The sequence below is a fragment of the Perognathus longimembris genome, chromosome 1 (genome assembly GCF_023159225.1).
Source record: "Perognathus longimembris pacificus isolate PPM17 chromosome 1, ASM2315922v1, whole genome shotgun sequence".
Lineage (NCBI taxonomy): Eukaryota > Metazoa > Chordata > Mammalia > Rodentia > Heteromyidae > Perognathus > Perognathus longimembris.
In genome coordinates, this window is record NC_063161.1 from 100,410,272 (window position 1) to 100,434,411 (window position 24,140).

Below are 24,140 nucleotides of genomic sequence, written 5' to 3' on the forward strand. Positions count from 1 at the left end.
TAGAGCTTGATCTCAACAAGAAAACTGTACTATGAGAATATCATTCTGACAAGTGAAATCATCTAATTCTGGGTTAATTTAAGTGAGATTTAGTATCAGATTCCAAGTTTTCAGAATATTCTAGAAGTATATGCTCTTGAATGGAGTGTTCTCATTCATTTATGTGCTCAGTAGCATGGCACCTGGAGCTACAGTATTTGGGTTCAAATCCTATCTTTGTCCAGTGTAATCTTAAGCCAGGTACTATATTTCCCTTCTCCAAATAGGTTTCCTGAAATGTAAAGGGAGGGGGGTGGTCATTATCACTAACCATGTAGACTGAAGATTAAGAAACACAAACTCTTGGAGCAGTGTTTGGTCTACAATAGAAAGAAAGGAAGAAAAAAAGAAAGAAAAAGGCATTTGGTTATTTATCCATGATTCTTAGGGTAATTTCCATCAGATGTAATGGGAATTTTATTTAGATAATTAAACAAAAAAGCTCACTTATGTCAGTGAATCAGATGAATTAATCTAAGTTTAATAGCTTTTAGTTGCCTGGGCATTGGTGCTTACAGATCTCAAGGCTGACTTTCAGTCCAAAAAATAACTTTCAGGAAGTGGGGTTCTGGCTCAAGAGGTAGAATGCTAGCCTTGAGCAAAAAGGAAGCCAGGGACAGTGCTCAGGCCCTGAGTTCAAGCCAGAGGACTGGCAAAAGAAAAGGAAAGAAAAAACAACTTCTACACTTATGACTTAGAGCCTCTTTCTTAGTACCTTGTTGCAAGGCACTAGTCTGCCTGAGCAGATCCTCCTTCCCATAGGAAAACTGCTTTGCTGACTCAGAAATCTGCTTGTCTTAAAAGGAGTTTTAGCCTATGAATAGAAAAATTGGCATTATACTTGCAAGCCATAGATGTGAGCTAACTAAAAATAAGTACCCGTGGTAGCCCCAGAAGTGCCAGACAAATGGACTGAAGAAATTGTAGCACATGATAAAATTTCTATACTTACACGGCAAGGAGGGGCAAAAGAAACAAATTTTGGGGCATGGCCACACTAAAATGTGGCATTATGAGTCCTACCATGCATATTCAAGTACACTGTGAGCCTAATATGCAGACACTTCCTTTATATTCTGAGCATTTGTATGGGAATGCCCAGAATGTCTACAAAGAAACCTGTAGTCAATCCTGAAGACTGAACTTACTATAAGGTATATACAGTGTGAGTTGTTGTTGTTGTTGTTGTTGTGGCTTGAATTTAGGGCATAGGCGCTGTCCCTGATCCTTTTTGCAGAAGGCTAGCACTCTACAACCTTGAGACACAGTGCTGCTTCTGATTTTCTGGTGGTTAAATGGAGATAAAAGTCACACAGACTTTCTTGCTCTCCTGGCTTCAAACTGCGAACTTCAGATCTCAGCCACTTGAATGGCTTGGATTACAGGCATGAACCACCAGCACCCCAATCTTTTTTTTTATGCAAAACCTTTTTATTTTGAAAATTACTTTCCAATTACCTTTAAATAGTTGCACAAATGGGCTTCAATTCAGCAGAGCAAATGCAGTCAAAATATTCAATGTACACATGTGGAAACAGAGGCTAGGTAAATGGAGAGGATGTGTGTGATTGGAAGAGATGAGGGAAAATGATGAAAAAAATGATATTGATTAAGATGCATTGTACTTAATAGATTGTTAAGCAAATATAAAATCAAAAAGGTAATTATGTAGATATTTGGTTTGTCCTGCTGCCTTCTATTCTAACACTGCTCAGAGACAGATATATAAATTTTTTTAATTAATTTTTTTTCAAATTTTTATTATCAAACTGATGTACAGAGAGGTTACAGTTTCATATGTTAGGCATTGGATACATTTCTTGTACTGTTTGTTACCTTGTCCCTCATGCCCCCCTCCCTCCCCCCATTTCCCTCCCCCCCCAGGTGTTCAGTTCACTCACACCAAACAGTTTTGCAAGTATTGATTTTGTAGTTATTTCTCCTTTTTTACCCTGTGTCTCTCAAATTTGGTATTCCCTTTGAATTTCCTACTTCCAATACCAATAAACACGGTTTCCAATATACTCAGATAAGATTACAGAGATAGTGTAGGTACAACCATAGGAAGGTGATACAAGAACATCATCAATAATAGAAACTACACATACACATAGGACGTTGAAAGTAGTTACAACTGTGATATAACAATCGTTTCCATAACATGGAGTTCATTTCACTTAGCATCATCTTATGTGTTCATAAGGGTATAGCTATTGGGCCTTGTGATGCTCTGCTATGGCTTGCCTAAACCTGTACTAATTATTCCCAATAAGGGAGACCATAGAGTCCATGTTTCTTTGGGTCTGGCTCACTTCACTTAGTATAACTTTTTCCAAGTCCTTCCATTTCCTTACAAATGGAACAATGTCATTCTTTCTGATAGAGGCATAAAATTCCATTGTGTATATGTACCACATTTTCCTGATCCATTCATCTATGGAGGGGCATCTGGGTTGGTTCCAGATTCTCGCTATGACAAATTGTGCTGCGATGAACATTGTTGTGCTGGTGGCATTACTGTGATTTTGTTTGTGGGCTTTTGGATAGATACCCAACAGTGGGGCTGCTGGGTCATAGGGGAGTTCTATATTGAGCCTTCTGAGGAATCTCCATACTGCTTGCCAGAGTGGCTGAACCAGTTTACATTCCCACCAACAATGAAGTAGGGTTCCCTTTTGGCTACATCCCCTCCAACAATTGTTATTATTAGTTTTCTTGATATATGACATTCTTGCTGGGGTGAGATGGAATCTCAATGTTGTTTTGATTTGCATTTCCTTTATGGCCAGTGATGTAGAGCATTTTTTCATATGCCTATTGGCCATTCTCATTTCCTCATCAGAGAAGTTTCTTTGTAAGTCTTTAGCCCACTTGATGAGGGGGCTATTGGTTCTTTGCGGTTTTGTTCTGGAAGAAGGTAATTTTTTTAGTTCTGCATATATTTTAGAGATGAGGCCTTTGTCTGTTGAATGTCTGGCAAAGATCTTCTCCCAGTCTGTGGGCTTTCTGTTTATCTTGCGAGCTATGTCCTTTGCCGTGCAGAAGCTCTGCAGTTTGATGCAGTCCCATTTGTCCAACCTTTCTTTGATTTGTAGCCTTTCAGGGTCTTTGTTAAGGAAGTTCTGTCCTGTGCCAAGGAGCCCAAGTGTTTCTCCTACTCCTTCCTTTAGTGTTTTCAGGGCAGCACCCCAATCTTTATCTTTTCCTTTTTTTCCTTTTCATTTTCTTTTTCTTTTTTCCTTCCTTCCTTCCTTCCTTCCTTCCTTCCTTCCTTCCTTCCTTCCTTCCTTCCTTCCTTCCTTCCTTCCTTCCTTCCTTCCTTCCTTCCTTCCTTCCTTCCTTTTTTGTTTGTGCTAATCCTGGGCATGAACTCAGGGACTAGGAACTCTCCCTGAGCTTCTTTTTACTCAAGGCTAGCGCTCTACCACTTGAGCCACAGCTCCACTTCTAACTTTTTTTTGAGTATTTTTTTGGAGATAAGAGTCTCACAGACCTTCCTGCCTAGGATGGCTTTGAACCATGATCCTCAGATCTTAGCTTTCTGAATAACTAGGCTTATAGGTATGAATTACAGGCATCTGGCTATTCAATGTTTGGTGTTTTTTTTTAAATGGAAACCTCAGTATTGTTCTTCTGTATTAACCACTTGCAGTCAGTGAACAGTCAAAATGTGACTATTTAGGTGAGCAAAGCACCTGCCATGTGGGCATCCTCAAGTAAGCTTGTATAGTCTGATTCCATCTATAGAAGTGACAGTAAATGCAAGTACTTACTTGACACTTTGGGGAATTTACTCATTACTCATTTACATAGCCATGTAAGTGAGTAGGTAAGAATGACTGCCAGTTGCTGACCAAAGGGGCAAAGGTATTCATTCTGTCAGAGTGAGAAGGAAAGCTAGACAAGTTTAATTTCTCCAAGTGAGAGAACCCTTTTCAAATTCCTCCAGAAAACTCCAGTATTCAAAAGAAAGTCTTCCCAGTTGAAACAGAGCTGGCACATCCATGGCCTTTCCCTCATAGTTCCACTTCTCCTGGGCTTTGAGAAACTCATTTAAAATAGCATTTTGCTCCAGTGTTTCACCTTTCTGAGCAGACAGACATTGTGAGCTACAATGCCTAGTACTTCTTCTACTCCCTAGGTTCCTTTTTGGGGATATCAGTGGCTTTAGCTTAGCCTAAGAATTAAAAGAACTTTGGATGCAGATAATTTCAAGCTCAGCCTGTTCTCTTTTAGAAAAATATAATACTGAACTTGAGATTTAACTTTCATGGATGGAAATAGACTATAGGTCTGCAATCCCATAATCCCCTAAAGCTTTGCAAACCAAAAGCTTCTTAACTCATTTGGACCTTTAAATTGTGGGCCTCTGAACAGCAGCAGTCCTAGTCGAGTACCAGGGATGAAGAAGTTAAAAAAAAAATCTCTTTCTGGATCTTGGAGAGAAAAGCCACCATGTTCCCGGTTAGGTAGCTGAGATCTTGGCAATTCAATTTAGTGTCTGAGCTCTTAACACTTAATTTAATGTCTGAGCTCTTTATGCATAAAGCAGAGAATTAAACAGAACTAGGTAAAACGCTTTCTGCCTAGTAGCAGCAGCCTCTCCAAATAAAGTGCTTAGGAAACTAGGAAACAGGGAAATGGGATCATAAGGCATAAGGTCATATTTGCCTCTGTTTAGAGGACTTTTTAGAAAGCCAGCTCTCCTCCTAGAGGAGCATCTAGAGGAGCATTTGGGGGCAGGGGGTTATTTTGGTAGCACATTGTATTTCCAATGCCAAGTATCCCTCCTTCCTAATGAAGTGTTTGTTGCATGTGCCATGGTTAACACAGCTTTATGACCAACAGGTAGAGACATGGATGGAGGGGACACATCTGGAATGAGAAAGGGAGGAATTAGTTTCCTTTTCGTTTTAGGCTATTGCAATGAAAAGAAAAGAAGGCATATGTTGGTTAGGATTCTTTTTCATGCTGAGTTGCTAGAACTGGAATATAACTGATTACTCTTGATAGCTTATATGTTACAACCAAATTCAGAGACCTCCTTTAAAAGGTGACAGTGAACTAAAAATCAGAATATCTTATGCTAGGTTTTAACCCCAGACTAACTTCAGTATGTACAAAGTTTATTATTGCTTAAAAACTTATTTGTATGGAGGTACCAAGCCCTGAAGTGGAAAACTATCTTTTGACATCTTACCTTTTAAATTCTTTTCTCATGAGTCCCTGGATTCAGTCTCCAGTAAAACAAATGCACAAATGTGTGCGCATGTGTGTGTGCGCGCACACAGACAGACAGACAGACAGACACAGAAAGTTCCTACCCAAGTTTAATATATAGTTATCACTCTGTTTACGTAGATTTCACTATCAGTGTTATTGCATTTTTATCTGGCCTTTGGTAACAAAAGCCCTTAAAAACGTTTAACTCTCTTTGGCCTTTACTGTATCCTAATTGCAACCTCACTTTCCAAGTCAATTTGTATCTATGCTCTCTGATCGCAATTTGTTCTTCTTCTACTTTTAAATAAAGTACTCAGAATAGCTTCTTACTACTCCCACAGTCCTCAGAGGTGGTGGGGATCTAGAGCTACAGCTAGCAGCTATTGAGAACATTGGGAATATTCAAATGTGGAACGTTGGCCATGGAGGCCAGAGAGGGAGGCAGCCAGGTACTTCACACCTGGCTTAACTATGAAAACAAAGAGATGAGGCTTCCTGACAGCAGACACTCTCTTCTCCTGTTCCCTTTTGTAACTCCCTAGTACCTTACATCCAATAAAGTATTTGTAGAATGAATAAATCTTATAAAAATGATGGCTTTATTGGGAATAATTAGTACAGGTTTAGGCAAGTCATAGCAGAGCATCACAAGGCCCAATAGCTATACCCTTATGAACACATAAGATGATGCTAAGTGAAATGAACTCCATGTTATGGAGACAATTGTTATATCACAGTTGTAACTACTTTCAATGTCCCATGTGTATCTGTAGCTTCTATTATTGATGATGTTCTTGTATCACCTTCCTGTGGTTGTACCTACACTATCTCTGTAATCTTATCTGAGTATATTGGAAACCGTGTAAACTGGTATTGGAACTAGGAAATTGAAAGGGAATACCAAATTTGAGAGACACAGGGTAAAAAAAGACAAACAACTACAAAAGCAATACTTGCAAAACTGTTTGGTGTAAGTGAACTGAACACCGCAGGTGGGGAAAGGGAAAGGGGGAGGAGGGGGGTATGAGGGACAAGGTAACAAACAGTACAAGAAATGTATCCAATGCCTAATGTATGAAACTGTAACCTCTCTGTACATCAGTTTGATAATAAAAATTTGGAAAAAAAATAAAAGGAAAAACAAGGTGATCATAAAAAAAAAATGATGGTAGGATTTGTGATTAAATCATACTGCTCTGTAGCTGCATCATAGCTTGCCAGACTCTAGTAAGTCTCTAACGATATAGTATTAAAGGCCTTCTACCTTTACTATATGACGGTAACCACACCCAGGTGGTCCTTTATACTTAAATCAACTTCTAATCTCCCTGAGTATCAGCAACCAAGCATAGAATTTCCCCCGAAAGTAGGGAGACGTTGATAATAGTGAGAGCAACTACAGCATTGTGCACATAACACAAGCGTCCCAGGCTGTGCTGTCTCGGTTGTATCTGTTCTTATGCCAACACTCCCCAGCTGTGGGGACTGACAGGCAGCAAGGAATCTGAAGCCTTCTGCTTGGAACCCCCACTCCCAGTAATCTGCATGCACTGTAGGATTCCTCTGGTTTTGTTGCCTTACAAAAAAAAAAAAAAGTATTGTTACTATTACTGTGTTGTACAGAGAGGCTGCCATTTTATAAGTCAGGTAATGAAAACATGTCTTTGTTTGGACAATGTCACCCCTTCCTTTACTTTCCCCCAGGTTCTCCCTCCTATCCCTGCCCACAAGTTACATAGGCCATTCCCCACATCCTGTATACTGAATAACATGATTGCATTTGTTCACCTTTACTCACTTCTGCTCCTCTCGTCTTCTTCAATGTTGGCTTTCAGGGACCAAATCAGTGCCTTTTATCTGAAAACAGTCATGTCCTGCAGAAGCATAGAACTGCTCATCATAGGAAATACCTATAGCTGTCCTGCACTAGGCAAAAAGCTGAGTGCCCTCTTTTGAGTCTTAGTTTAACATTGCTGTGAGTTTCATATGCAGACACTGAGCCCAGGAGATGTGAGCTCAGAGAAACAGGGAATACTTCACTTTTCTTTTCCATCATTGCTAAATAAGAAACCAGGGGCTGGGGATATGGCCTAGTGGCAAGAGTGCTCGCCACCTATACATGAAGCCCTGGGTTTGATTCCCCAGCACCACATATATAGAAAACGGCCAGAAGTGGCGCTGTGGCTCAAGTGGCAGAGTGCTAGCCTTGAGCAAAAAGAAGCCAGGGACAGTGCTCAGGCCCTGAGTTCAAGGCCCAGGACTGGCAAAAAAAAAAAAAAAAGAAAGAAACCAGATCCCTTTGCTTCCTACCCATACTTTCACCTGCTCTCATCTTGTAAACACATTGAGGCTCCAGTTTCTAAGACAAGGAACCTCTGTTTCTATGAAACCTTTATTTCCACCCTGTCTTTGCTGCTCTTCTGAATCTTACTTTGCCCATGATAAGAATAGCATGAATGAAAAAAATCATATGGACGTGGGCAAGAAAGAAAGCATTAGGATTTGGCTGTATGAGTTGATAGAGGATTTAAAAGAGTGATCTTGGGGGTAGTTGTTATATCCTTTATGTCTCTGGGCAATCTGGATTCCTTCAAATCCTTTAAGTGGCCTGGTTCCATTTTCCAAAGGTTGCTATTCCAGCCACCATATGCAATTTTCGAGTATGAAAAAAGAATTGATTAATGGGAAGGAAGTTTTGCGTATTCTTAAGCATAGAATCATGTATTGTTCAATAATGGGGTTTTATTCTAAGAACTATCTTAGGTTGTTATTTTTTTTCTGTGCTAACATCATAGCATTGGCTTACACAAATCTAGATGGTCTAGCCTACTACCCACCTCTTTGGTGTGGGATAGCCTGTTTCTCCTAGGCTATAAACCTGTGAAACATGGTAGACAACTGTAAGATAATAATACTATGTTTCAAACATATCAGAAGATAGAAAAGGTATGGTGAAAGTATAGTATAAAAGATAAAAATGGTGCACCTGTAACAGGGCACTGATCCTGAATGAAGTTTGCAGAAGTGGAAGTAGCTCTGGGTAGCTCAGTAAGGAGATGTGAAGGTAGAAGCCATTTCTGCTCACCATGCCACCATGGTCAACTTTATGAACATTACAAAGATTTTTTTCTTTAATAATAAACTACCCTTAGTTTACTATTCCTTTAAAGGTGGTTGTAACTAAACCCAGATCCTTGAGCATACTAAGAAGAGGCCCTACCACCAAGTTGCATCTCAACTCTTACCATAATTGTCTTGCTTTATAAAGTCCCATTCAGTTACCCTTTCTTAAAATCACCATCATTCTCCTTTTTAAAAGAAGTATTTTATGGGTATGCTATTTTCATACACATATGTATAATATATATAATATATGTAGATACATATGTGTATATCATATTATCATACTAACCCCCATATCACACTCTCCCTCTCCCCACTGATTCTCTCCAGAGTCCCCTACTCCACTTACAATCATTTAGTATTTTTTAAAGTCTAGGTTCTGCATAAGCACACAACATGCCATATTTATCTCTCTTAGCTTAATTTCTCACACTGAACATGATGATTTCCAGTTCCATCCATTGTCCTGAAAATGCTATAATTTCATTATTATTTATAGCTGAACAATAATATATGTGCAACATTTTCGTTACCCATTCATTTGTCATTGGGCATCTAGGCTGACTGTAATCCCTCTGGAAGATCTAAGACCCTTCCTGAGGCAGGTCCTTTCTTTACTCATTCTTTTAAAAAATATGGCCTTAGCAGTTTGCTTACTTTGTTTCTTTATTTTCTTGCAATTGTATATTTTCTTACAATCAAATAATACCCCATAAACACTCTTCTTTGTTAACAAGAACTTTCAAATGTTTTAAGCTGCTTAAAAAGTCTGCAAAACCTGCTAACCATTCACTGTGAATTTTCTTTGAGGTTCTTCTTTTTCCTTTGCAGTTTTCTTCTCTTAGGTTTCTATTTCAGCTAGCTGTTCATAATATTATAGGATCTTGTTAGTTCCACTAAAATCTTACTGGATTGCTGTCACATATATGGTCTATCTTGATGAAAACATTGTCATGTAGTCATGACACATGACTACATTTCCTAGTTCATTTCTAGTCACACTCTACTATCCAGAATTTATTATTGTGAGTATGCTTCTCCGTGAGAGTACCTGGAAGCCTAGCATTTAGCTTTAGTATGTGGCTAGCTAAAACCACTGTTACTGTCAATCATTATCTGTTACCCATCTGATTCTGATCCATAGAATGCTATAAGGCCTGTTGAGTCAGCAGCTGACCTTCTATGAGGGTCCTTATCCTTGTATTTTGAGGAATTTGCATCTCTAGTTTCTCACCCCAATAGCCTTTGCTTCACTAAATATTCCCTCCTTATCCTAGGGAGAAAAGCCAAATGTGAATCCTCCCAATTCCAGTGCACAAATGGCCGCTGTATTACTTTGCTATGGAAATGTGATGGGGATGAAGACTGTGCAGATGGCAGTGATGAAAGGAACTGTGGTAAGTGAAGAATTTCATAACCTCACTTGCCACTTCATTTGGACCTGTGTATTTCCTTGAAATACATGCATATTTTCTGCAAATGTGTTGAGATTCTGTTAATAAAATCCACTCCAAACAATGGCTTTGGAAATGTCCAATGAATCTATACTTCCTAGGTCTAGAGGAATATAATTGAATGTTTGACATGGACTTATCAACTTGAATATGGTGAAGATAAGATAGAGTTCCTTTCAAATGGTGGAACTTGTTTTATCCTAGAACAGGCAAACATATGGTCAAGGGAGCTGAGGAAAGGAACAGGAGGACCAGAAACGAAGGCAGAGAGAAGACTGCATTGAAGTAACTACCTAAAAGCGTTCTCAAATGACAATGATGCCTGAAAAGAAAGAAAGCTGTAGGCACCACAAAATCCCCTAAAGTTTCAGGGACTGAATTAACCCCCTGGCAAAGAAATGCCAAGCTAGCACAGATGAAAGATCAGATACGGATGTTTTTCTAATTCTCTGCCCACAATAGTTGCTGATCCTAAAGTATTAGGCAGGGCGGAAGACACTCTTCCCCAAATGAATGGGATATGGCATTAAACCATTGATTAGTATCTCTCAAAAGATCATTGTGAGAAATGCCTGTGTGTGCAGTCTCCATAATCTCATGTCAAGCAGAACAGCTGGGAATTACAGAGCAGTATCACACAGAGGTACTGTGAATACCTGCTGAAGTTCTGCTTTTTGATACCTTTGTTCTGTGTTGTAAAGTCCCTGAAGCAAGGCTGTATGTGAATATTACTTCCCTCACTATTATTTGCCTTTCAAAAAATGTTATAGACATCCCCACTATAGACACTAGAAATACAGAAGAAAAATAGAAGTTGCAGGTGGGATTGATGAAGGTCATTGACTGCCATCTTGTGATGCTCTAATCTCTTCTCTATGCATCATCACTAACTGAATATGGTGGAAGACATTGCCCTATGCTCACTCTCTAATCAATGTCATGAGTATTTTCTGTCAAAGTGTATGTCAACAGCTCCTTTTGAAGCATAGAAAGTCCATTCTGAAGTCTCAGGAGAAAAAATTTGTCTCCAGGCTCAAGACCAAGACTAGTTCTCCTGTGCTACAGGTTTTTATCACTTGATTAACATTAAAATTTTTACATCCACCAGAAGGCATTGAGTTCTTTGCTATTTCAGGATTATCTATGGAATATACTTCTCAACAAATATCTCACTGGAAGGACCTCATCTTTTTGCAACAATGCTACGAGTATGACTAGCTTTGGAGTTGAACTTTTCCAAGCCATTTCTCCTAGTTCCACATAATGCTTAATCTCCTGTTTGGCATTCATTTTCCTTTGCCTGCCTTGAAGTTCAAATCAACTGACTTCAAGGTCAGTCAAGTTATAAACAGTTAATCAATCTATTGGTGTAACTGGTGCTCTTTACTCTATTCTATACTGTATATTGAGCAAAATATATTGCATTTTTTTAAAGTGGTAATCATTTTCTTCTTGATCTAGAAGTCTTTCACCCAACTCAACAAAAAGTAGCCTGGATCATTAAGTGTAATCACTAGCTTTTCCTAAAATAGGTTCCTCATATATACTCTCTATCGGCCACATGGAGGAAGGGTTTGGGACAGGGAAAGAGGTAGATGAACAATATACTAAATTGAGATCATCTGAAGTGTGAAACTTTAAGTGTACACTTGGCCAGGGTTGGTTGCAGCCTCCCTGATAGGAAGACAGAGAAGGAAAGTAAAGCATCACTCAGAAAAGCCAGGATGCTGTTTCAAAATACTCTTTATCAAAGGGAAAAATTACCCATACATCTAACACTTGCAAAGCCCCCCTCACCCCAATTTTTCTCTCTAACCTTTTGATATGAAACTTGATTATAATTTCTACCAGAGCTCTTTTGTTCAAAGTTAACAATTAGTATAGTCAACTTGAGTTTCTATTTCATGAACCATACATTTCTATTGGTCCAAGAAATATGTAAGTACTAGCTCTCCCTCCTGTTGGCCCATTCAATTTCTCTCTATAGCTCAAGGTCTGGTCCAGATATTCTCCTTATTCTGCCAGTGAATGCTCAGAGTGGAGAGAGATGGACTGACTCTATAATTATTTGGCCCTATTTAATCTTTGCCCAAACTTCATCAACACACCCAAACTTTTATATCTTCATGAAATTTTCTTCTTAAAACCCTATACTGTCATATGACTATTTCCCTACTTCCTCTTACTGCAACTAATGAAGATGATCACAAATTGAATTAACTGTGCACAACTAACCCTGTAGACTTTTCCTGACTTCAGTTTTCTCTAAGTCTCTTGAGTCAACATTTTCCTCCAGGGTGGGGGGAGGGAGACTTTTTCCAGAGTCCTAAGGATGTTGACAGTTGAGTGTCAATCAATACAGCTTCATAAATCTAAATAAAAACATACAATATGAAGAGCAAGATATTGGGAAGATGACTTCATGTTTAACCCTGTGAATAAACTTTTGTAGTAAAGAAGACGTGTGCTGAGTCTGACTTCGTGTGCAACAATGGCCAATGTGTTCCGAATCGATGGCAGTGTGATGGTGATCCTGACTGTGAAGATGGTTCTGATGAAAGCCCAGAACAGTGTCGTGAGTGTGATTTCCTTTGGACTTGAACTTTCTTAAGCCATTTCTGAGTCTCCTAAGTTCTATGTAATGCTTAATCTATTGTTTGGTATTCATTTTCCTTTGCCTGCCTTAAAGTTCAGGTCAACTGACTTCAAGGTCAGTCAAGTTATAAACAATCAATCTCCTTTAAAGAAAGTTCTCCCTGTTCTAACAAGACTGACATTCTCTTGGGTAGCTTTACCATTAAATACATAAGGTAAAAGCCAGAAGATTTGATTACGAACTCCTTGACTAGGTGCATAGATTTCAAATGTTTTCTAAAAACTCTGAACAAATGGTTCTCGAGTCCTGGAAGTTAAGTCAAGATGGAAGGGCTCTCATGGACCAAGTAGAGGCTTTTAGATGTACAGCTTTTCATAGTAGGAGCAAAGAGGGCTATTACTTAAAGAGTAACATGACTAGTAATAGTTTGTTATTTTTTTAAATAAACACATAATCTACATTTACCAGTGCAGGAATCTTAAATAAGAAAAACTAAATAGGTATGTACATGTACATCTCTGAACCTAGGCTGGTTTGCAGGGGTAAAAGGCTTTGAGGCCATATAGGGTAATGATTTGGATCATTTGAATGTCAGGTGAAGAAAGTCTGAGAATTCATTATAAGGCAATAGAGGGCTGCTGATGCAGAGAAAGGAGGACTAACATGAAGTTTGTTTTTTTTTAAATCGAGCAGGGACTTCCCATTTTCTAGTCAAGATGTGAGTGGAATGATTATAGTACTAGCTAAAGTATATCAAAGACTTTGAGAGTTATTGACAGGTTTTATAAAGATCCAGCCCAAGTTTTAGTGGAGGAGGACCTGAGAAACTCAAGAGTTTGTGCATAGTCCTGCTTTACACATTGCAGAGATCTTCAAGGAAGGCTAAGAAGAAGGTTTGTGAAGGAACCTGGGTAACAGAAGGTTTCATAGGTGTTAGCCCATCTGGAATTTAATGAAGTCAGGATTAGGTGATGATATTTAGTGTAGCAGCAGGCTGGCCAATCAACTTAACCATGCCAAGTAAAACAAAAGCCAGAACTGAGTAGGCCATGAAAACCTTGAAGGAGTGACATAGCCAAGGTTGTCAGGTGTGCTGCCAGGTGGCATTGGTTGGCATGGCTTCTAAGGAATGGAACTGGCCAGGGATCCACCCAGGCTCCCACTAATCAACATACCCAGTGTGCCAAGCCACTGAATTCCAGATGTCACAGTTCCAGGCAGCACAGGAGCAGCAGCAGCAGCTTTACACTGATGAGTTCTGAGGCTCTTTTGAGATTGTATATCATCAACAGATATGAGAACATGCCGCATAAATGAAATCAGCTGTGGCGCCCGTTCTACTCAGTGTATCCCAGTATCCTGGAGATGTGATGGTGAAAATGATTGTGACAGTGGAGAAGATGAAGAAAACTGTGGTAAGAAGATCAGTGTGGAGTGGCATATCCCAAAGAACCCTTTCCTCAAAGAAGGGTGGGCTAGGGAAACAACCATAAGCATGAAGATGCAGTTACATTGACTCACATTTTCAGTGAATTCACTGTCTGCTCCATACTTGTTCTTCCTAACTGCCCTAAAACTCTTAAAGACTCTGAAGTGGTAATTGACCATTGCTTGATGTTTCCTCTAGGCATATAGAAATAAGAAGGTAAGTTATTCAGGGCAGTTAATTTTAGCAGTAGTTCAGTGAAGCAGCAATTGTTGAGCTATTGTCTCTGTTATGACAGTAATTCATGAGCCTTTCCCATTTTTGCTCAATAAAACTAGAAAGTGATTAGGGCTAGCAAACACTTTCATGGGTCTTAACTAGATTTGCTTATTAGAATAAATTACATGAGAATTATACATTTCTTATCCTCAAGCTAGTTTCTATTACACCTTTTTAAAAGTTAAACCAGCATTGAAGCATGAATTAACATGTTCCTAGCAAATGCTTAAAAAAAATTTTACCCAACCTTTGTCTCTTGTTGTGTTCCTATCTCTGAAAGCAAGCTCTGTTTCCTATTCTTTCATGTTTTTGTTCTTGGAAAATCTGCAATAAAATCCTCCATGTTAAAAGTGAGGCCCTGGGAAAATCTCTAAATTGAACAAACATTGCTTTGAGTGTTCTTTCAAGCTACCGCCCTTTTTATAGGTCCTCTAAAACCACCAGCTCCCAAGCCTGATGAGCCCGGCCTCTTACTGCAGTAGTGTTCAAGAAAACTCAGGACCTTTACAATTGAAATACCAGTCTTACGTGTAGAAGTCGCCTCCTGAGGTCAATACCACTGCACCTAGTCCAATGAGTTTGCATGCTCAATATCAGATTTGAACTTGATGTATTGGTAAGCCCTGGAGCTGCCAAGCGTTTCCCTCATAAATCTACATTTTGCTTCCCAAGAGAGTCGTGGTCTCCCTTCCAATTTCTGCCAAATTCTGACTTTGATATGTTTGGCAGGAATTTAAGTCAAAGTACAAACTGGCTAATGTTGACCAGCTACTTATCTTATTAGCCTACCTGCTGGCTAGATTGTGATTCTTGTCCTCACTGTGACTCTTGACAATTTTAAAGTGTTCAAACTTGTTCTTCTTGATCCTTACATAAAGGATCAAAAAAGAAGGAACCATGTATAGTGATATATGGTTTTCTTCTTTTGTGTGATAGCATTTTAATGCTTATTACAATACATTGTCTGTATGCCTAATGCATGATATTCTCAGGTAGTGAGCAATGTGGTGACTTCAGATGAAATATGTTGACTTACGTACATAACTCAGTTTCTGCCTTCCGAAAATTCATCCCTTAGTTAAGTTATTGATCACTGTCTCATTAGGTGTCAATTATAGTTTTCTCATATTATTTTCTTGTCTTCAACTATTTTCTTGGTGCTTGATCTCTATCCTTATTGATAGCACAGATGTATTTTTTTACACTGCTTCTTCATAGTTCAAGAAAATCTTTGGCTAGAACACCACTATAGCTTTTAAGTTAACCCGGGAAGTTAAACTTAATGCTCAAAGGTCAATATATTCAATTTGAAGACAAGAATCTCATAAAAAATGAAACTAACTCCATGCTGATATGCTTTCAATGGGGTATCTTCTCTCTCAATAGGCAACATCACTTGTAGCCCTATTGAGTTCACTTGCTCCAGTGGCCGCTGCATTTCCAAGAACTTTGTGTGCAATGGCCAGGATGACTGTAATGATGGCAGCGATGAGTTTGACTGTGCCCCACCGACCTGTGGTGCCCATGAGTTCCAGTGCAGTACCTCCTCCTGCATCCCCCTCAGCTGGGTGTGTGACGACGATGCAGACTGCTCAGACCAGTCAGATGAGTCCCTTGAACAGTGTGGCCGCCAGCCAGTGATACATACCAAGTGCCCAGCCAGTGAAATCCAATGTGGCTCTGGCGAGTGTATCCACAAGAAGTGGCGATGTGATGGGGACCCAGACTGCAAGGATGGTAGTGATGAGGTCAACTGCCGTAAGTAACTTTCCACTTGTATAACACAGATCCACTGGAAACCAGTTGACTGGCTTCATTCCATGATACTTCCTCCCCTCACAGCCTCCAGAACCTGCCGGCCTGATCAATTTGAATGCGAGGATGGTAGCTGCATCCATGGAAGCAGACAGTGTAATGGCATCCGAGATTGTGTGGATGGTTCTGATGAAGTCAACTGCAAAAATGGTGAGCATCTTTCTCGCATTGGTTAAGACAAGCAATTGCTCTGACCAGACCCACTGAGAGAACCTCTTTTATGTTTCCCTTTGTTAGTCAATCAGTGCTTGGGCCCTGGAAAGTTCAAGTGCAGAAGTGGGGAATGTATAGATATCCTCAAAGTGTGTAACCAGGAGCAAGACTGCAGAGACTGGAGTGATGAGCCGCTAAAAGAATGTCGTAAGTGAAGGGGTTGCTTGAGGACAGAGCTGGGAAGTTTAATTCACCAAAGCTAATGCTGTTTGGACCTTCCTGATGCCTGGTTAAACACGGAATGACTTAAAATTTAATTGTTAGGTTTTAGAATAAAATTTTATGGCTCAGATTTCCAGGCAGTGACAATTTCATAATTCAGCCTCCACAAAGATAATTGATTAGCAATAGAGCAACTTGACTAAATACTGCTTAACTGGGGACTTGCTAAAGAGATAGGGTTTGCTATTCTCCACATCTGTCCTGATATTCATACTTATAAAGCTAATGTGTTAAAAGTCATGGGATTGATGAGGCCAACTAGATGAGTTAACACAAACAATCTGTCCTTTAAATGTGAATAAAACAAATGTGAATTGGGAATAAGCTGGAAAGTGACTTTGCTTCATTTTTATTCCAGATGTCAATGAATGCTCAATAAATAATGGTGGATGCTCTCATATCTGCAAAGACCTAGTTATAGGCTACGAGTGTGACTGTGCAGCTGGGTTTGAACTGATAGATAGGAAAACCTGTGGAGGTGAGTGGCAGAAGAAAACCTGACCTTTAGGGGATGGATATTTTAGGAAAGGGCAGTGTACATCTAGTAGGGTCTAGGAAACAGCAAGACTAATTCTAATTTCCCTCCTAGATATTGACGAATGCCAAAATCCAGGAATCTGCAGCCAAATTTGTATCAACTTAAAAGGCGGTTACAAGTGTGAATGTAGTCGTGGCTATCAAATGGATCTTGCCACTGGCGTGTGCAAAGCAGTAGGTAAATGAACTTGGACTGGTGTTGCTCTGGTACCTTTATGAGTAAGTGCTTATAAAAGGTACAGCCAGTAATTGCAACAGTCAAAGCAAATATACAATTAAGTAGTACTCAAGAGCAATGCTACTAAACTCCTAGCACACTAAAGATTGATGTAATAGCTCATCTTCCAACACATCTGCTTTGGTCATTCCTTTTGCATAGTTACGATTTAAGTACTTCCTAAATTTGCTTACTTTCTGCTTCTGAAACTGGGTGCAACTCAAATAAGTCACTTGTTTACCAGCCAGCTTGTTTTTGGAATGCTGCAACCCAAGGATTACCTTTCTAAACAGTGCAAACACTTGCAGGTCTCAGGGGCAGGAGCTCTGGGCCAGACATTCCACAGTGCCTTTACTTTCATAGTGTTCCTCTATGGAGAAGTGACTTCATTAGAGCAAAACTAAGTCTACCTGACTCATGTTTTGCAGGTAAAGAGCCAAGTCTGATCTTCACTAATAGAAGAGACATCAGGAAGATTGGCTTAGAAAGGAAAGAATACATCCAACTAGTTGAACAACTAAGAAATACTGTGGCTCTTGATGCTGACATTGCTGCGCAGAAACTATTCTGGGCTGACCTAAGTCAAAAGGCCATCTTCAGGTAACTTTTGGTTCCATTTCTGGTACTCTGGTATGATTTACTGCAACTTGGCCTGGGGAAAGATTTCGAGGTGTTTCTCTTGTTTCTAACTCTAATCCAGGATCTCATTCGTTGGGAGTATTAAGCCTATATTGATTCTTTAGCTATGAAATTACTGTCCATTGCTAATTAGAAATTAACTGTTTCTTTGAAGGAAAATATGGTTACAGCTATAAGATGGTAGCAGATTACATCTTTTTTTTTTTTTTTTTTTTTTTTGCCAGTCCTGGGCCTTGGACTTAGGGCCTGAGCACTGTCCTTGGCTTCCTTTTGCTCAAGGCTAGCACTCTGCCACTTGAGCCACAGCGCCACTTCTGGCCGTTTTCTATATATGTGGTGCTGGGGAATTGAACCCAGGGCTTCATGTATACGAGGCAAGCACTTTTGCCACTAGGCCATATCCCCAGCCCTTTTTTTTTTTTTTTCTTTTTCTTTTTTTTGCCAGTTCTGGGCTTTTGGATTCAGGGCCTGAGTACTGTCCCTGGTTTCTTTTTGCTCAAAGTTAGCACTCTGCCACTTGAGCCACAGTGCCACTTCTGGCCATTTTCTGGATATGTGGTACTGGGGAATTGAACCCAGGGCTTCATGTATGGGAGGCAAGCACTCTTGCCACTAGGCCACATCCCCAGCCCTGCAGATTACATCTTAATTCCTCCTTTTTTCCCTCTTCCCTGTACAGTTAATTAAGAATTATTCATTGTTGTTACATATAGAAATAGGAATCATGTTTCTTAATGGTTTCACTTAGAACTTAGCTGGGCTGGTACACACAATCCACACCAACAGCTATATAACCTGCAGTCCTAATTTAGCAGCAGTGAACAGCCATGGTTGGATTATTTGAATGGTGAATTATGGTATGATGAGAGTCCTTTCTCCATAAAGTCCTTGACCATTTTATAAGCAGAAAGTCCATTCTCTGGGTTCTCACGTTCTCACCGTGACAAACTCTTAAATTTCTTGTGACCTATTCTGTTTCAGTGCCTCAATTGATGACAAGGTTGGTAGACATGTTAAAATGATCGACAATGTCTATAATCCTGCAGCCATTGCTGTTGATTGGGTGTACAAGACCATCTACTGGACTGATGCAGCTTCTAAGACTATTTCAGTTGCTACCCTAGATGGAACCAAGAGGAAGTTCCTGTTTAATTCTGACTTGAGAGAGCCTGCCTCCATAGCTGTGGACCCGCTGTCTGGGTTTGTTTTCTATCAACTTAGCTTTTTGGATGCTATTTGCATGGGTTAGGAGCTTTACTAACAGAATTATCCAGTGCAAGATGTCAGTGGTGTGATGTTGGGGCAACCTTAGAATAGCTTCCTATGAACGACAGACTCTCCATGTATGCTTCCTGCATGTCTGACTCTTTGTTGTCCTGGATGAAATGATATTCTGGTTTTATATATCACATATACCAAAAGTTGTATATGAATCATTTCTGTGCAAATGATTTTTTTGTTGTTATTCTGAATAGTTTGTTGGGTTGAGTATCTCTGGATACTCAAATCTAAATACTAAAATAAAATGAAATAATGTTGCTCAAGTTTCCATCTAAAAGTGAAAGTTATCTGAAAGTACAATTGAAATAAAGGAAGCTTTCTAGAAATATTGCACTAGGGAATTTCTCTAAGTTGCCAGCAAAGTAAGTAACCTGGCCAGCTTAGGACGATGACTCTGTAGTAATCATAGTTATCACCCATTGATTCTCATTAATTAACAAACCTCTACTATAAAACTTAAAAGTCACTCTCCCTTCACTCCTCCAAAACCATTTGCCACTTATAAAGGAAAGATATAACTTTATGAGTTTGGACTGAAATGTGAAGGTCAGACTGATATAGATTAATACAGTTAATAAAGAGCTTGTAGGCCTTGTTTTTTTGTGGTGCTGAGGATCAAACTTAGGGCCTCCCAAATGCTAAACAGGCAATTGACCACCAAGTTATACCCCTACTTTTGTAAATTCTAGGTGTAATTTTATGAACCCAGAAGGTAGATCACACCCCTAAGCATCACTGTATTTGCCTCTAAAACATCAAACCCAAGTTTTTCCATTCCCTTTTTTAAACTTTGGTTTCAAGCAACAGTTTTATTCCTTCTAAACCACTGAGACAGATTTCCAATTTAATTCTTCCTAGCTTTGTTTACTGGTCAGACTGGGGTGAACCAGCTAAAATAGAAAAAGCAGGAATGAATGGATTTGATAGGCGTCCACTGGTAACTTTGGATATCCAATGGCCGAATGGAATTACACTTGGTATGTATGCTCTTCTTCCTTCCCTATTGATTTAGTTGTTTTCCTAGTGCTTTTATGGTATCCATAGCAAATTCCTTTGATTCCTTCTATAGGAGGGACTTGGAAGAGAATCACTAAACAACACAAATGGAATGGTGAAATTAACAATCACATGTGCTTGTTGTCTCTTGGGCTTACTTTGTGACATGAACTCAGTGAATATTTGAGGCCTTAGGGATTTTCATACAGAATATGCCTACCATAGATGCCTTAGCATTTCACAAATTATAGGCTCATGAAAGATTGTTTGTTTGGTTTGTTTGGTTGTTTTTTTTTCTTACCCAGATGCAACAACAAAATGGCAATTGATTCTAACAATTTCTATAATATAGCATATTTTTAAACAGTTACTTTGAGAATCTTAGAAACACCATTAGTCCTCAAAAATAAAATGTAGATATATATTCTATATGCTGCTTCACAAGTTTTGTGGAATCTGCATTAGGAACCCAGCTGGAGAAGGCACAACAATTAAGTTGCACAGATACTGTTAATTTACATTTTAAATTGTTTTTATTAGCAATGATTAGTTGTACATGGAGGGGGGATACTTTAACATATCCATTTATGTATATAATGCATCTTGCTCACAGTCACACCCTCCATCGTTCTTCTTCCTCCCTTCTCCTCCTTCCTTTATATATGCCCAAAGGATGGCATAGAGTAGTTCCGTGTGTAGTTTACTGTGGAACCTTCAAACTGATTTCCATACTAGATTCCACAAATAGTTTAAATGCAAATCAGAGCAGTAATGGCTCATCATACAATGTCAATTCTTTTTCTGCCTAGATCTTATAAAAAGCCGCCTCTATTGGCTTGATTCCAAATTACACATGCTATCTAGCGTGGACTTGAATGGCCAAGATCGTAGGATAGTACTAAAATCTCTGGAGTTTCTGGCTCATCCCCTTGCATTAACAATATTTGAGGTAAGATGTGCTTCACAGTAGTATACTGTTGAGTTACTATGTGGAGAAAGAATGGGTATGGGAACAGAAAGGAAGGGCATAGGACAACTGGACAAACAGCTTTACCCAAAGCCTGGACACTGATTTCTTAAAGTACTTCAAGAAACCTTAGCATGCTTCTCTTACAGTTTTACATCTGCTTCCCTGAGAAGCATCTAGTAATTTAGTCCATTAAATAACCAGTAAATAGGGCTGGGAATGTGGCTTAGCAGTAGAGTGCTTGCCTAGCATGCCAAAGCCCTGGGTTCAATTCCTCAGCACCACATAAACAGAAAAGGCTGGAAGTGGTGCTGTGGTACAAGTGGTAGAGTGCTAGCCTTGAGCAAAAAGAAGCCAGGGACAGTGCTCAGGCCCTGAGACCCAAGCCCCAGGACTGGAAAAAAAATTAAATAAAATAATGACTTTAGACACTGACTTGTGTTAATCTTGGCTGTACATGCTAATTGTTACTCTGTTTTAGGATCGTGTCTACTGGATAGATGGGGAAAATGAAGCTGTGTATGGTGCCAATAAATTCACTGGATCTGAACTGGCTACTCTTGTCAACAATCTTAATGATGCTCAAGACATCATTGTCTATCATGAACTTGTACAACCATCAGGTAGCATAGAGAAGCTGATTTTAATAGCCAATTTGGGGTGGGGTGAGGGGGTCATGGGGCTTAAACTCAGAACCTGGGCACTATCCCTGGGCTTTTCTGGTTCAAGGCTCTACCAGTTTGCCTATAGCACCACTTCTGGTTTTCTGGTGGTTAACTGGAAATAAGAGTCTCCAAGATTTTCTAAGACTTTCCTGCCGAGGCTGGCTTTGAACCATTGTCCTCAGATCTCAGCCTCCTGAGTTGCTAGGATTACAGACATGAGCCACCAGTGCCCAGCTTAATAGCCAAGTTTAAAGGCAGCAGCATGACTTAGAATCTTCTAGATGTCAGTAGCTTTTTAGCTATTCAACTTTCTTCAAGATGGACCTTTTGCCCTCTTGATCCTGCTCCAAATACTTTACCATTTAAGTTTGATATCTCATTTTTGCTGTCTTAGCAAGATGGCATCAGAACATCAAATCTTAACTTCCTTTCAACTGTCACTGTCAGAGCTTTTATTTCTGTTTCTTCCATGTATCTCTGGCTCTCAGTTCCTCTTGCGATGCCTGTTACATCAGCCTGCACAGTAGCTTTAGGGCCACAAATATTCCCTACAATTAGTTTTCTAGGGTTGCCATAGCAAAGTACCATGAAGTATGTGCCTTAAACAGGGACTTATTGTCTCACAATTCAGAAAGCAAAAAAAGGTCCAAAATCAAAGCATTGGCAAGGTGTGTTCCTTCTGAGGGCCATGAGATAATAATATGTCCCAGCTTTCTAGATAACCACCTTATCATCATCTTCTTCCTGTGTCTTTTGCAACTTCTATCTCTCCCTTTGTCTCTCTATTTGTTCTTCTCTGTTTCTATCTAGCTGTCTGTCTGTCTATCTGTTGGCCAGTCAATTGCACATGTCTCTATCTCTATCTGTCTATATCTATGTGGATAAATATAGATACAGATATGAATATACTTTGTATTCAGAGTTCCTCTTCTAAAGACACTAATCATGTGGCTTAGGGCCTATTTTAATTACTTCATTTTAACTTTTCTCTATGAAGACTATCTCCAAAAAAGATCATTCTCTGAAATATTGGTGTAGTCAGCACTTCCATGTATGAATTTTGTACACAGTATAACCCATAATGCTTGCCTTCTTGCATAACATATCTGGGAGACAGGATTGTGTGACTCTCCAAATGCTCTTTGTCAGTATGCTCAACTGTCCGAACTCCATGAAACCTTCACATCTCCGTGTAGTGGAGATCTTAGTGGAGATCTTTACTATTTTGTAGCAGTAGCTATGGTAAGGCCAAGAAAACACTATTGTTCTCCTTCTGAACCATCACTTTAACACTTGGATTAACCTTCTTCACTGGCACCTGTCTGTTGAAGACAAATTTCTTTTCTATTTATTTTGAGGTATTTTTTTAAATTTTGCTTTTATTCAAAGAAATATCTTTGAATCTGATATCCTTCTAGCATGCTGCTGGCACCTTGATACTTCTTTTTCATTGATGTTTGTCTTACCCGAAGGTCTGACAGAGTAGCCAAGCTTTGGCTCCCTAGAATCAAAAGGCATTTTATATAAGCCAGGCATTGGACTCATGCCTGTGATCCTAGCTACACTGGAGACTGAGATCTGAGGATCACAGTTCAAAGCCAGCTCAGGCAGGAAAGACCATGAGATGCTTTTCTCCAATAAACTACTCAGAAAAAGCTGGGAATGGTGCTGTGACTCAAGTGGTAGAGCAAAAGAAGCTCAAGGACAGTGCCCAGGCCCAGAGTTCAACCCCCAAACCAGCACAGACACAACACACACACACATGCACACACAAACAGCTTTATATATAATCAGCACCAAAATACCTATTTTAACAAATCTTTTTTTCTGCCTAGGTAAAAATTGGTGCGAAGAAGACATGGAGAATGGAGGGTGTGAATACCTCTGCCTGCCAGCTCCACAGATTAATGATCACTCTCCAAAATATACCTGTTCCTGTCCCAATGGGTACAATCTAGAAGAAAACGGGAGAGGGTGCCAAAGTAAGACTTTTTTGCATTCCAAACACAAACAAGACATATGATAGTCAGTAGAAGACACTAGCTATAAAAATCTGGCCTGGGATTTAGAAATTCTATTTCAGCTAATTTTGGAAATAGATTTCAGAACATATTGGTTCATTTGGTGCTTATGGTTGCATGCCAGGTGTTCCTATAAATACTTCAGAACTGACTTGCAACCCATTTTAACATAGGTGATTAAAGTGTCATTGGGCCTCATACTAATTTATAATCAGGTAGACCTATAATAGCACTGAGCTAGCCAACTTGTAGGTAATTAAATAAAAGTTAACATTTCCCTCTATTGAGCAGAGTCTGAATTCATGCTTGCAGGGGGTAATGCTTATAAGAAATGTCATGACCTCCATGGGGGAACACAGCTTTAAATCCAGATTTAAACAATACCTACATTTGAATCTTTTCTTCTTAACTTTTTTTATTATTCAGG

At 39.4% G+C, this 24,140-nt stretch overlaps 1 protein-coding gene across 2 annotated transcripts in view; it reads left to right on the top strand.

Annotated features, from left to right (window-relative positions):
* Vldlr (very low density lipoprotein receptor) overlaps positions 1 to 24,140 on the top strand; it is a 36,507-nt gene that overhangs the window by 8,304 nt on the left and 4,063 nt on the right. For both annotated transcript variants that reach the window (XM_048338657.1, XM_048339438.1), the window contains exons 2-15: positions 9,663 to 9,782; positions 12,292 to 12,414; positions 13,728 to 13,850; positions 15,527 to 15,898; positions 15,983 to 16,105; positions 16,193 to 16,315; positions 16,749 to 16,868; positions 16,980 to 17,105; positions 17,573 to 17,744; positions 18,765 to 18,983; positions 19,923 to 20,041; positions 20,870 to 21,009; positions 21,509 to 21,650; positions 23,528 to 23,674. In XM_048338657.1, coding sequence (XP_048194614.1) covers positions 9,663 to 9,782; positions 12,292 to 12,414; positions 13,728 to 13,850; positions 15,527 to 15,898; positions 15,983 to 16,105; positions 16,193 to 16,315; positions 16,749 to 16,868; positions 16,980 to 17,105; positions 17,573 to 17,744; positions 18,765 to 18,983; positions 19,923 to 20,041; positions 20,870 to 21,009; positions 21,509 to 21,650; positions 23,528 to 23,674 — 2,169 coding nt within the window. The remainder of the gene's footprint in view (positions 1 to 9,662; positions 9,783 to 12,291; positions 12,415 to 13,727; positions 13,851 to 15,526; positions 15,899 to 15,982; positions 16,106 to 16,192; positions 16,316 to 16,748; positions 16,869 to 16,979; positions 17,106 to 17,572; positions 17,745 to 18,764; positions 18,984 to 19,922; positions 20,042 to 20,869; positions 21,010 to 21,508; positions 21,651 to 23,527; positions 23,675 to 24,140) is intronic.